This window comes from Pelophylax lessonae (genome assembly GCF_965119305.1).
Source record: "Pelophylax lessonae genome assembly, chromosome: 7".
Classification (NCBI taxonomy): domain Eukaryota; kingdom Metazoa; phylum Chordata; class Amphibia; order Anura; family Ranidae; genus Pelophylax; species Pelophylax lessonae.
In genome coordinates this window covers 291,943,695-291,957,246 of record NC_138774.1, presented here as the reverse complement: position 1 = coordinate 291,957,246, position 13,552 = coordinate 291,943,695, and the positions used below count along the sequence as shown (strand labels likewise).

General features: G+C 48.1%; 1 protein-coding gene across 4 annotated transcripts in view; it reads right to left on the bottom strand.

Annotated features, from left to right (window-relative positions):
* The window catches only part of ARL13A (ARF like GTPase 13A), a 63,604-nt gene that overhangs the window by 12,598 nt on the left and 37,454 nt on the right, over positions 1-13,552 (bottom strand). For all 4 annotated transcript variants that reach the window (XM_082263352.1, XM_082263350.1, XM_082263353.1 and 1 more), the window contains one exon: positions 420-639. In XM_082263352.1, the coding sequence (XP_082119478.1) occupies positions 420-639 (220 nt within the window). The remainder of the gene's footprint in view (positions 1-419; positions 640-13,552) is intronic.

The following is a 13,552-nucleotide window of genomic DNA, read 5'->3' as shown; positions in this document are numbered from 1 at the left end:
AGAGCAGAATTTGCTATGTATTTTTTTTCCCCTTTTCATGTAAATATGTATATATTTATTTATGTATATTGATTTTATGCTTATTGATTGCAAGACTTTTAATAAACAAAATTGGGAAGAATGTTCCTTACATTGGTGGTCAGAGGGCAGAATGCTCCTTACATTGGGGGTCAGTGGGAAGAATGTCCCTTACATTGGTGGTCAGAGGGAAGAATGCTCCTTACATTGGGGGTCAGTGGAAAGAATGTCCCTTACATTGGCGGTCAGTGGGAAGAATGTCCCTTACATTGGTGGTCAGAGGGAAGAATGCTCCTTACATTGGGGGTCAGTGGAAAGAATGTCCCTTACATTGGTGGTCTGTGGGAAGAATGCTCCTTTTATTATAGTCTAATTTTTTTCTTAATGTGTCGTATTTTTACCTTCATGAGTTGATGGAATTTTCTCCAGGGTCTCCGGGGTGACGACCATTCTGGAGTCCGTATGGTGGTGGCGAGATTCCCCAGCAGGAGATACTTGTGGATCGGACTTATGTTGGTGAGCTTTATTTTCATCGCCATTTGAAATTTGGGAAACGCTGCCTTCTAGAACCTTCACCTTCTTCCTTTTCCTCTTCTGTGTTCTCTGCAGACTGTAACCCGTCTATAAAGAGAAGAGGAAATAAAATGTACTCAATGAACTGATGTGGAATTGAAGCGATAGCAGAATAGGCTTATATACAGTGCCTTGAAAAAGTATTTACACCCCTTGAGATTTTCCACATTTTGTCATGTTACACCCAAAAACGTAAATGTATTTTATTGGGATTTTATGTGATAGACCGACACAAAGTGGCCATAATTGTGACCTGGAAGGAAAATGATAAATGGTTTTCAATGTTTTTTACAAATAAATCTCATTGGTGTCAGTGGGAGGAATAGTGTCCCATCATTGGTGTCAGTGGGAGGAATAGTGTCCCATCATTGGTGTCAGTGGGAGGAATAGTGTCCCATCATTGGTATCAGTGGGAGGAATAGTGTCCCATCATTGGTGTCAGTGGGAGGAATAGTGTCCCATCATTGGTGTCAGTGGGAGGAATAGTGTCCCATCATTGGTATCAGTGGGAGGAATAGTGTCCCATCATTGGTGTCAATGGGAGGAACAGTGCCCCATCATTGCTGTCAGTGGGAGGAGTAGTTTCCCATCATTCAGCTTCGGGTGTGGCTGCAGGAAGGTTCTCTGGCTGTGTGTCTGGAGCTGCTCCAGGTGATCTGTTTGAGAGGGGAGTCTGGTAAAATCTCTCCCAGCTCTGCTGGCCCCTATCTGGGGAGGCCATGCAGGCCAGCAGGGCCTCTCCTGCTGGAAGCTCTCAGCCATCCCCTGGGCAGATGGATGACATACCTGCTCCTGGACAAGCCATGGCTGGGGATCTCTCTGCCCCTGGTGAGGATGAGGATACCGAGTCCATTCGGGAGCGAGTGGTGGCCGGGATCAAGGTCCTGAATAGGGAGAGAGACCAGCTCTACAAACTGAGAGCGGAGTTGAAGCGTCTGCGAAAGCAACGTGAAGGTTTGTACAGCCGCAACCGTGGATCTATGGATCCGGAAATCCAGTTGGCAAAGGTCCGGGTTCAACACCAGGAAACCATTGTGGCCATGATGGAAGGTAAAGAGGGGCCCTTTAAGGAAAAGTTTTGCAATGACCGCAGATTTGCAAGGATGGCAAAGATGGAGGTGGACGAGGAGACCCCCAGTTCTGACCCCCTGACCCCCCAAGGTGAGGTAAGCAACCCGTTGCCTTCTCAGGGCTCAGGAGGCATGCTGACAGTGATCCAGGCAGTGGAGTCTCCATTACGGGCGGATCAGCTGGTGTTTGGTGAGGAGAACTTTCCTGATAATGTGCCTGATAAGGTAAAGCCTAGCAAGTCACAAGTGACTGATAAAACTATTTTTGTGCCATTTAACACCTTGGCTAATACTGATGTTTTGCCCAATGACACCCAGGCTGGTAATATTATATCCAGCAATACTTCAGCTGCTGATGTTTCCACTGAGGAAAAATTGCGTTTAAAAAATGACATTGCAGCAAAGGAACTACAAGAGCCAGAACAACCAGTTAACCCCCCTTTTGCTGAGTCAAAGGCTGTTTGTCCAGTCACAGCTGCTGTCTCTATACTGCAGCATCAGGACACCTGTGGTACTACAGCAGAAACTGTGATAGTGAATACTGATTGTTCTGACATTACTTCCAACACAGGTGTTCTGAATAATCCTACTAATGTTTGTGTAATAGACAATCCTGCTGGCTCAGTACAAGCAGTTAATAATAAGGATAATAATAATAATGTACCAGCTAAAGTTACATCGGTGTGGGGTCTTGGCCCTGATAAGCCTTCTTTTGCTCAGGTGGTACGCTCTGCTCCTGGTAATATTATTAAGCCAGGGCTGCAGCCAATGAGGAACCCTGCTTCCAGGCAGAGATTTACACCACAAACTGCCACTTTGAGCACCCCTGGTTCCGGTCTTGGGTCTCTGGCTTCTGCTGGGGGTCCAAGACGTAATGTCGTTATACTTAAATGGGAAGGTGGTGCAGTCTCTCCAGCACGGCGTGTGGTGGTGGATATGATTTTGGAGATGGGCTTTGGGGCGAATGACCTTTATGCCCTAATACATGTAGCTGGGAGCCGGGAGTACACAATCAGCTTCACCAGGCCGGAGGGTCTTGACCTGTTCTGGGAACGATATGAAGCTCGGTGCAGGTCAAGACCCGAATGGGAAGATCTGGCACCAGTTGCTGTTTCGCAGAGATCAACGGTTAAAAAAATAACCATCATCCTCAATAATGAGAGTGTTCCTGCTCGGGACCTAGAGGTCTGGTTAAGGAACTATGGTGAGGTTTTGACAAGGCTAGAAAAAATCCTTGATGAACGTGACATCTGGACCGGGGGTTGGTCAGTAACGGTTAGGTTGGCCAGGGATGGGAATGTTGTCCGTCACCTGCCCTCCTCGGCTTTCATAGGGAGGGATAGGATGACTATTTTTTATCCTGGTCAGCCAAAGCTATGTCACCGCTGTGGAGAAAAGGGGCATTTTAGCTCCTCCTGTTCAGCCTTAATATGTTCAGTATGTCGGGGACAGGGTCATGTGGCCAGGGACTGTACCCAGGCGATAAGGTGCAACCTGTGCCTGCGCCTTGGCCACCCCTACAGCCGATGTCCAGAGGCCTGGCACAACATGGAGAAGGAGGTAGTAGATGAACTGTTGAGGCTGGACGGGATGGAGGATGAGGCCCCTGGTGTACCATCCTCCTCAGCGGTGACTGACCCCCCAGGTCCTGTTCAGGATCCCTCCCCAGTTTCTGTGGCCAACCCTCCTGTGTCTGTAGGTATTCCTTCTGTGACTGTCTCTGTGTCCCCCCAGCCTACTGTACCCGCTCCTCTTGTGTCAGAACCTTCTAAGTCTGTCCCCCCCGAGTCAGTCTTGCCCCATGAGTCATCCCCTCCTAGGTCTGACTTAAGGGAAGGTCCCCCCCCACCAGGAGTGGTAGAGGGTACCAAAAAGGGTGCTGCGGTTTCCTCTGTAAAGAAGTCTTCTGTGAAGACTTCAAAAAAGAAGAAAACAAGAGATAACATCTCTGAATCTGACCTGCAGTACCTGGAGGAGAGAAGGAAGGTTGTGAGGCGGAAGAGACAGGCGGTGAGGACGGAACAGGGACAGGATGCCCCAGTGTCTGTCCCCAACCGTTCTAGGGCTTCTGCATGGGATATCTCCACATCTGGAGCTTCTTCTGAGCAAAATTCTGATTCAGAAATGGAATTGGAGGAGGCCTCAAGAAAGAGAGAGGCTTCTGGTGATGAGCAGCAGAGGGGAGCTAAGAAGCAATCCACTCAATAACCCAAATGGCGGTTCCCCCTCCGTTAAAAGTGGTGACAATAAATGTCGCCAGTATTAAGTCAGTAAGAGCTCGTTCTATGGCCTTCTTTTTGTTCAGCCAATTAGATGCTGAAATTTTATTTTTGCAGGAGACTAGGCTCACCTCCTTGGCAGATATTCATATGGCCAAGAGAGAGTGGAGGTATGGTCCATCTTACTGGTCTCTTGCGGCCGAGCCTTACGGCGGGGTGGCGGTGTTGTTTAAAACCGGCATGGTAACTGTCCGGCGGGTTATTGAGGTGGAGATTGGGAGATGTATGGTCTTAGACGTTCTTGTGGGAGGGCAGGACCTGCGCCTAATTAATATTTATGGGCCGCACACAAAGTGGGACAGGAAATGCCTTTTTACAAGGATCAAGCCATTTCTTTTTACATCCCGGCAAGTGGTTTTTGGAGGTGACTTTAATACTGTGACTAGGCCCAAGGACAGGAAGGACTTCAATGACCGGCTGGGATATGATAGCGTTTTTTTAAATAGTATGGTTAGGGATGCTGGTCTTGTGGATGTGCACATTAAGCACCTCCCGGATGACACAGGGTTCACCTTTCATCGAGGTAATAGTCAGAGTAGGATAGATAGGTTTTTTTTGAAGGAGGCCTCTGCTTTCTCACCCCCAGTGGTGCAGGCGGTGGAGTTCTCTGATCACTGTATGCTATCTGTGGTCTTGAATGCTTCAGATTTCCCTCAGAGGGGCAAAGGCATCTGGAGATTAAATTCGACTCTCCTTGAGGAAGAACATGTTAGACAATCCTTTGAGGAATTCTTTCAGGCACAGGTGACCATCCTGGACTTTTGTAGCAGCAAGGCTGAGTGGTGGGAGCTGACCAAAAAGAGGATTGCTGGATTCTTCAGGGGCCTAGCCAATAAAAAACAGTTTAATAGATACATGACCTACCAACGTTTGCGGAGGAAGCTGGATATTCTTGTCTCGAGAGGAGGAGATCCTGGGGCAATCTCTGAAGTGAAAATCCTCCTCAGGAAGTGTCAATATGACCGGCATACCTCTTTGGTTCTGGAGCGGGACTATGGGAAATACCACTCGCCTGACCCTTACCAGAACTGCAAACAGGGTGTAGCTGTTAAGATGGTCGTTGGCCTTAAGGATAGTACAGGTTCCTTGACAAAGTCCAGGTCAGGGATCCTGGAGGTCGTGAGGTCTTTTTATGCTGAACTTCTTGGGAGGAAGGAGCTTGACCGAGACAAGATGGAAAGCTTTTTGGACTCTATTCCAGGTCTAAATGGTGGAGATGTCCCTTTGATAAATTTGACAGAAGAGATCACAGTTGAAGAGGTGACGAGGGCAATTGAACAGCTTGCCATCAAGAAGTCACCTGGACCGGATGGTCTGACGGCTGAGTTTTACAAAGCCTTTAAGTCTATTCTGGCCCCACATTTGGTAGAGATTTTTAACAGTTGTCTTGCTGAGGGGGTGCTTCCCCCTTCCATGAGACACTCAGCTGTGATTCTTCTTTCAAAAGGTAAAGATCCTTCGATGATTGAGAATTGGCGCCCCATCAGCCTTCTCAATGTCGATAGAAAGGTGCTGGCGAAGATACTTTTCTGGCGCCTATCGGCAGTAGCAGAGTCTTTGCTTTCTCGCCATCAGCACTGTTCGATCCAGGGTAGGAGCACCTTCACAGCGGTTTTAGCTGTCCGGGAGGCCTTGGAGCAGTGCAGGGCTGCAGGCTGGGGAAAGTATCTACTGGCATTGGATCAGGCAAAGGCTTTCGATCGTGTCAACCATGAGTACCTGTGGTTGCTCTTTAGTAAGTACGGTCTGCCGGGTGGTTTTGTCGATTGGTTAAAAGTTTTGTATAAGGGGGCAGAAAGCTTCCCTCTTGTTAATGGTTGGGTTGGACAGTCCTTTGAGGTTGGTTCTGGGGTGCGCCAGGGTTGTCCGCTGAGTCCCCTGCTCTATGTGTTTGCAATCGACCCCTTCATCAGGAGGCTAGAGAGCAGCATGTTGTGTGGGGTACCAGTGGGAATCCCGGGTGAGCCGCCTTTGAGGGTTGTTGCCTATGCGGATGATGTGTCAGTGATTGTCACTGGGACAGATGAAGCGGAGGAGGTGGTCTCTCTGACATCACGGTACTCTGAAGCATCAGGCTCCAAGATCAATCAGGAAAAGAGTGAAGTTTTTTGGATGGGAAAGGAAGGTGAGGGGTTTGATCTCCCGGACACTTTTCCAGTGCCCCAGGAAAAAATTAAGATATTAGGCATTGAATTTGGACCTGGCGATTATGGCCTCAAAAACTGGGAGGGCAGGCTGGAAGTTGCCAATACTAAGGTGGTCAGCTGGAAGAGATGGAAGTTATCTCTGAGGGAAAGGGTTGATCTGATTAAGACTTACCTGATACCGATCTTCTTGTATGTCAGCCCTGTCTGCATCTTGCCAGTGTCTCTCTATGCTAGGATCTATAGTGTGTTCTTCCAGATGCTGTGGGGGAACAGACTGAACCCCATCAAGAGGAATGTCACCTATCTATCCAGGAGGGAGGGTGGCTTAGGTATGGTCAACCCCGTTCTTTTCTTTTCACTGCTATTTCTCAAGTTTAACATTGGTAGTATGCTTGCAGTGGAACCTCCTGGATGGGCAGGCATGTTTAGATCTTGGTTTAGGCCTTTTCTGCGACTTTGGGAAGAAGGTGGCCAAGTGAAGAATCTCAGGGGTCATCGTGGTCAGCTCCCAGCCTATGTCGCTCCGTGTCTGAAGTTGCTGCGGCAGTGGCGACTGTCGGCTGAAGATCTCAGATCCGCTCCGAGGAAAGTCCTTATGAGCCGAGTCTTGAGTGAAGTCTTTCATGACCCACTGGCCTTAAGGGATTGCCCAGGCCCAATTTTGAGGGAAGGGTTAAGATTGATTAATTTGGCTAGAGTCCCCCTTAAATTCAGGGATCTGGCCTGGTTGTGCTTCCACGGGAGGCTCTATGTTCGGGGCAATTTGAAATTCCGCAGTGGGATGGATCGTGGTTGTCCTCGGGAGGAATGTGCAGGTGAGGAGGAGACTATGGACCATTTTCTGCTTCGTTGCCCTTTTAACATAGAGGTATACAAACAGGTTGGGCGGGCCCTCGGTGTTCCTTTCCTCTCCAGGCTGGGTTATGCTGAGTGGGTGTACGGAGCATTCAATACTGGTGGGGGCTTTTGTTTGGATACACTTTTTTTAGTTAGTTTAGTAGTCCGTTATTACACATGGAACGCACGGTGTCAGGTCACCCTTCGGCGTAAAATCCTTCCTGTTCAGGTGGTGGTGTGTGACATTCTGCATGAGGTGGGGAAGATTCGGGCGCTTGAGAGAGACAAGTGGGGTCAGAGGGCTTGGCTGAAGGCGTGGAGGGGTTTCAAGCCTCCCTGACTGCCAGGAGTCTCTTTCCCGGGTGTGGCTTTCTGTCTCTTATCACCCTAGATTTTTTCTTAATGCTCAGTTTTTGATAAATGGCTGCATACATAGGTGATGGGTTGTGCCTCTTAGGCCCTCTCTGCTGCTTTATGTAAATAGTTTTCTAAGAATGTTGGAAGTGGATTATGTATATATTGTATATATTCTGCACATGGATGTGAATTCCTTTGTTTTTTTTGTTGGAATATTGTACTATAGTTCTGTTTTTTACTTTTGTATAAAATATGTTGCTTGATTCTTTTCAATAAAAGATCAATAGTGTCCCATCATTGGTATCAGTGGGAGGAATAGTGTCCCATCATTGGTATCAGTGGGAGGAATAGTGCCCCATCATTGGTATCAGTGGGAGGAATAGTGTCCCATCATTGGTATCAGTGGGTGAAATAGTGCCCCATTATTGGTATCAGTGGGAGGAATAGTGTCCCATCATTGGTATCAGTGGAAGGAATAGTGCCCCATCATTGGTGTCAGTGGGAGGAATAGTGTCCCATCATTGGTATCAGTGGGAGGAATAGTGTCCCATCATTGGTATCAGTGGGAGGAATAGTGCCCCATCATTGGTATCAGTGGGAGGAATAGTGCCCCATCATTGGTATCAGTGGGAGGAATAGTGTCCCATCATTGGTGTCAGTGGGAGGAATAGTGGTATCAGTGGGAGGAATAGTGTCCCATCATTGGTATCAGTGGGAGGAATAGTGTCCCATCATTGGTATCAGTGGGAGAAATAGTGCCCCATCATTGGTATCAGTGGTAGGAATAGTGTCCCATCATTGGTGTCAGTGGGAGGAATAGTGCCCCATCATTGGTATCAGTGGGAGGAATAGTGTCCCATCATTGGCGTCAGTTGGAGGAATAGTGTCCCATCATTGGTGTCAGTGGGAGGAATAGTGTCCCATCATTGGTATCAGTGGGAGGAATAGTGTCCCATCATTGGTGTCAGTGGGAGGAATAGTGTCCCATCATTGGTATCAGTGGGAGGAATAGTGTCCCATCATTGGTATCAGTGGGAGGAATAGTGCCCCATCATTGGTATCAGTGGGAGGAATAGTGTCCCATCATTGGTATCAGTGGGTGAAATAGTGCCCCATTATTGGTATCAGTGGGAGGAATAGTGTCCCATCATTGGTATCAGTGGAAGGAATAGTGCCCCATCATTGGTGTCAGTGGGAGGAATAGTGTCCCATCATTGGTATCAGTGGGAGGAATAGTGCCCCATCATTGGTATCAGTGGGAGGAATAGTGTCCCATCATTGGTATCAGTGGGAGGAATAGTGTCCCATCATTGGTGTCAGTGGGAGGAATAGTGTCCCATCATTGGTGTCAGTGGGAGGAATAGTGTCCCATCATTGGTATCAGTGGGAGGAATAGTGTCCCATCATTGGTGTCAGTGGGAGGAATAGTGTCCCATCATTGGTATCAGTGGGAGGAATAGTGTCCCATCATTGGTATCAGTGGGAGGAATAGTGCCCCATCATTGGTATCAGTGGGAGGAATAGTGTCCCATCATTGGTATCAGTGGGTGAAATAGTGCCCCATTATTGGTATCAGTGGGAGGAATAGTGTCCCATCATTGGTATCAGTGGAAGGAATAGTGCCCCATCATTGGTGTCAGTGGGAGGAATAGTGTCCCATCATTGGTATCAGTGGGAGGAATAGTGTCCCATCATTGGTATCAGTGGGAGGAATAGTGCCCCATCATTGGTATCAGTGGGAGGAATAGTGCCCCATCATTGGTATCAGTGGGAGGAATAGTGTCCCATCATTGGTGTCAGTGGGAGGAATAGTGTCCCATCATTGGTGTCAGTGGGAGGAATAGTGTCCCATCATTGGTATCAGTGGGAGGAATAGTGTCCCATCATTGGTGTCAGTGGGAGGAATAGTGTCCCATCATTGGTGTCAGTGGGAGGAATAGTGTCCCATCATTGGTATCAGTGGGAGGAATAGTGTCCCATCATTGGTGTCAGTGGGAGGAATAGTGTCCCATCATTGGTATCAGTGGGAGGAATAGTGTCCCATCATTGGTATCAGTGGGAGGAATAGTGCCCCATCATTGGTATCAGTGGGAGGAATAGTGTCCCATCATTGGTATCAGTGGGTGAAATAGTGCCCCATTATTGGTATCAGTGGGAGGAATAGTGTCCCATCATTGGTATCAGTGGAAGGAATAGTGCCCCATCATTGGTGTCAGTGGGAGGAATAGTGTCCCATCATTGGTATCAGTGGGAGGAATAGTGTCCCATCATTGGTATCAGTGGGAGGAATAGTGCCCCATCATTGGTATCAGTGGGAGGAATAGTGCCCCATCATTGGTATCAGTGGGAGGAATAGTGTCCCATCATTGGTGTCAGTGGGAGGAATAGTGGTATCAGTGGGAGGAATAGTGTCCCATCATTGGTATCAGTGGGAGGAATAGTGTCCCATCATTGGTATCAGTGGGAGAAATAGTGCCCCATCATTGGTATCAGTGGGAGGAATAGTGTCCCATCATTGGTGTCAGTGGGAGGAATAGTGCCCCATCATTGGTATCAGTGGGAGGAATAGTGTCCCATCATTGGCGTCAGTTGGAGGAATAGTGTCCCATCATTGGTGTCAGTGGGAGGAATAGTGTCCCATCATTGGTATCAGTGGGAGGAATAGTGTCCCATCATTGGTGTCAGTGGGAGGAATAGTGTCCCATCATTGGTATCAGTGGGAGGAATAGTGTCCCATCATTGGTATCAGTGGGAGGAATAGTGCCCCATCATTGGTATCAGTGGGAGGAATAGTGTCCCATCATTGGTATCAGTGGGTGAAATAGTGCCCCATTATTGGTATCAGTGGGAGGAATAGTGTCCCATCATTGGTATCAGTGGAAGGAATAGTGCCCCATCATTGGTGTCAGTGGGAGGAATAGTGTCCCATCATTGGTATCAGTGGGAGGAATAGTGCCCCATCATTGGTATCAGTGGGAGGAATAGTGTCCCATCATTGGTATCAGTGGGAGGAATAGTGTCCCATCATTGGTATCAGTGGGTGAAATAGTGCCCCATTATTGGTATCAGTGGGAGGAATAGTGTCCCATCATTGGTATCAGTGGGAGGAATAGTGCCCCATCATTGGTATCAGTGGGAGGAATAGTGCCCCATCATTGGTATCAGTGGGAGGAATAGTGTCCCATCATTGGTATCAGTGGGTGAAATAGTGCCCCATTATTGGTATCAGTGGGAGGAATAGTGTCCCATCATTGGTATCAGTGGAAGGAATAGTGCCCCATCATTGGTGTCAGTGGGAGGAATAGTGTCCCATCATTGGTATCAGTGGGAGGAATAGTGTCCCATCATTGGTATCAGTGGGAGGAATAGTGCCCCATCATTGGTATCAGTGGGAGGAATAGTGCCCCATCATTGGTATCAGTGGGAGGAATAGTGTCCCATCATTGGTGTCAGTGGGAGGAATAGTGGTATCAGTGGGAGGAATAGTGTCCCATCATTGGTATCAGTGGGAGGAATAGTGTCCCATCATTGGTATCAGTGGGAGAAATAGTGCCCCATCATTGGTATCAGTGGGAGGAATAGTGTCCCATCATTGGTGTCAGTGGGAGGAATAGTGCCCCATCATTGGTATCAGTGGGAGGAATAGTGTCCCATCATTGGCGTCAGTTGGAGGAATAGTGTCCCATCATTGGTGTCAGTGGGAGGAATAGTGTCCCATCATTGGTATCAGTGGGAGGAATAGTGTCCCATCATTGGTGTCAGTGGGAGGAATAGTGTCCCATCATTGGTATCAGTGGGAGGAATAGTGTCCCATCATTGGTATCAGTGGGAGGAATAGTGCCCCATCATTGGTATCAGTGGGAGGAATAGTGTCCCATCATTGGTATCAGTGGGTGAAATAGTGCCCCATTATTGGTATCAGTGGGAGGAATAGTGTCCCATCATTGGTATCAGTGGAAGGAATAGTGCCCCATCATTGGTGTCAGTGGGAGGAATAGTGTCCCATCATTGGTATCAGTGGGAGGAATAGTGCCCCATCATTGGTATCAGTGGGAGGAATAGTGTCCCATCATTGGTATCAGTGGGAGGAATAGTGTCCCATCATTGGTATCAGTGGGTGAAATAGTGCCCCATTATTGGTATCAGTGGGAGGAATAGTGTCCCATCATTGGTATCAGTGGGAGGAATAGTGCCCCATCATTGGTATCAGTGGGAGGAATAGTGCCCCATCATTGGTATCAGTGGGAGGAATAGTGTCCCATCATTGGTATCAGTGGGTGAAATAGTGCCCCATTATTGGTATCAGTGGGAGGAATAGTGTCCCATCATTGGTATCAGTGGAAGGAATAGTGCCCCATCATTGGTGTCAGTGGGAGGAATAGTGTCCCATCATTGGTATCAGTGGGAGGAATAGTGTCCCATCATTGGTATCAGTGGGAGGAATAGTGCCCCATCATTGGTATCAGTGGGAGGAATAGTGCCCCATCATTGGTATCAGTGGGAGGAATAGTGTCCCATCATTGGTGTCAGTGGGAGGAATAGTGGTATCAGTGGGAGGAATAGTGTCCCATCATTGGTATCAGTGGGAGGAATAGTGTCCCATCATTGGTATCAGTGGGAGAAATAGTGCCCCATCATTGGTATCAGTGGGAGGAATAGTGTCCCATCATTGGTGTCAGTGGGAGGAATAGTGCCCCATCATTGGTATCAGTGGGAGGAATAGTGTCCCATCATTGGCGTCAGTTGGAGGAATAGTGTCCCATCATTGGTGTCAGTGGGAGGAATAGTGTCCCATCATTGGTATCAGTGGGAGGAATAGTGTCCCATCATTGGTGTCAGTGGGAGGAATAGTGTCCCATCATTGGTATCAGTGGGAGGAATAGTGTCCCATCATTGGTATCAGTGGGAGGAATAGTGCCCCATCATTGGTATCAGTGGGAGGAATAGTGTCCCATCATTGGTATCAGTGGGTGAAATAGTGCCCCATTATTGGTATCAGTGGGAGGAATAGTGTCCCATCATTGGTATCAGTGGAAGGAATAGTGCCCCATCATTGGTGTCAGTGGGAGGAATAGTGTCCCATCATTGGTATCAGTGGGAGGAATAGTGCCCCATCATTGGTATCAGTGGGAGGAATAGTGTCCCATCATTGGTATCAGTGGGTGAAATAGTGCCCCATTATTGGTATCAGTGGGAGGAATAGTGTCCCATCATTGGTATCAGTGGAAGGAATAGTGCCCCATCATTGGTATCAGTGGGAGGAATAGTGCCCCATCATTGGTATCAGTGGGAGGAATAGTGCCCCATCATTGGTATCAGTGGGAGGAATAGTGTCCCATCATTGGTGTCAGTGGGAGGAATAGTGTCCCATCATTGGTATCAGTGGGAGGAATAGTGTCCCATCATTGGTATCAGTGGGAGGAATAGTGTCCCATCATTGGTATCAGTGGGAGAAATAGTGCCCCATCATTGGTATCAGTGGGAGGAATAGTGTCCCATCATTGGTGTCAGTGGGAGGAATAGTGCCCCATCATTGGTATCAGTGGGAGGAATAGTGTCCCATCATTGGCGTCAGTTGGAGGAATAGTGTCCCATCATTGGTGTCAGTGGGAGGAATAGTGTCCCATCATTGGTGTCAGTGGGAGGAATAGTGCCCCATCATTGGTATCAGTGGGAGGAATAGTGTCCCATCATTGGTATCAGTGGGAGGAATAGTGCTCCATCATTGGTGTCAGTGGGAGGAAAAGTGCCCCATAATTGGTATCAGTGGGAGGAATAGTGTCCCATCATTGGTGTCAGTGGGAGGAATAGTGTCCCATCATTGGTGTCAGTGGGAGGAATAGTGTCCCATCATTGGTATCAGTGGTAGGAATAGTGTCCCATCATTGGTGTCAGTGGGAGGAATAGTGTCCCATCATTGGTATCAGTGGGAGGAATAGTGTCCCATCATTGGTATCAGTGGGAGGAATAGTGCCCCATCATTGGTATCAGTGGGAGGAATAGTGTCCCATCATTGGTATCAGTGGGAGAAATAGTGCCCCATCATTGGTATCAGTGGGAGGAATAGTGCCCCATCATTGGTATCAGTGGGAGGAATAGTGTCCCATCATTGGTGTCAGTGGGAGGAATAGTGTCCCATCATTGGTATCAGTGGGAGGAATAGTGTCCCATCATTGGTATCAGTGGGAGGAATAGTGTCCCATCATTGGTATCAGTGGGAGAAATAGTGCCCCATCATTGGTATCAGTGGGAGGAATGGTGTCCCATCATT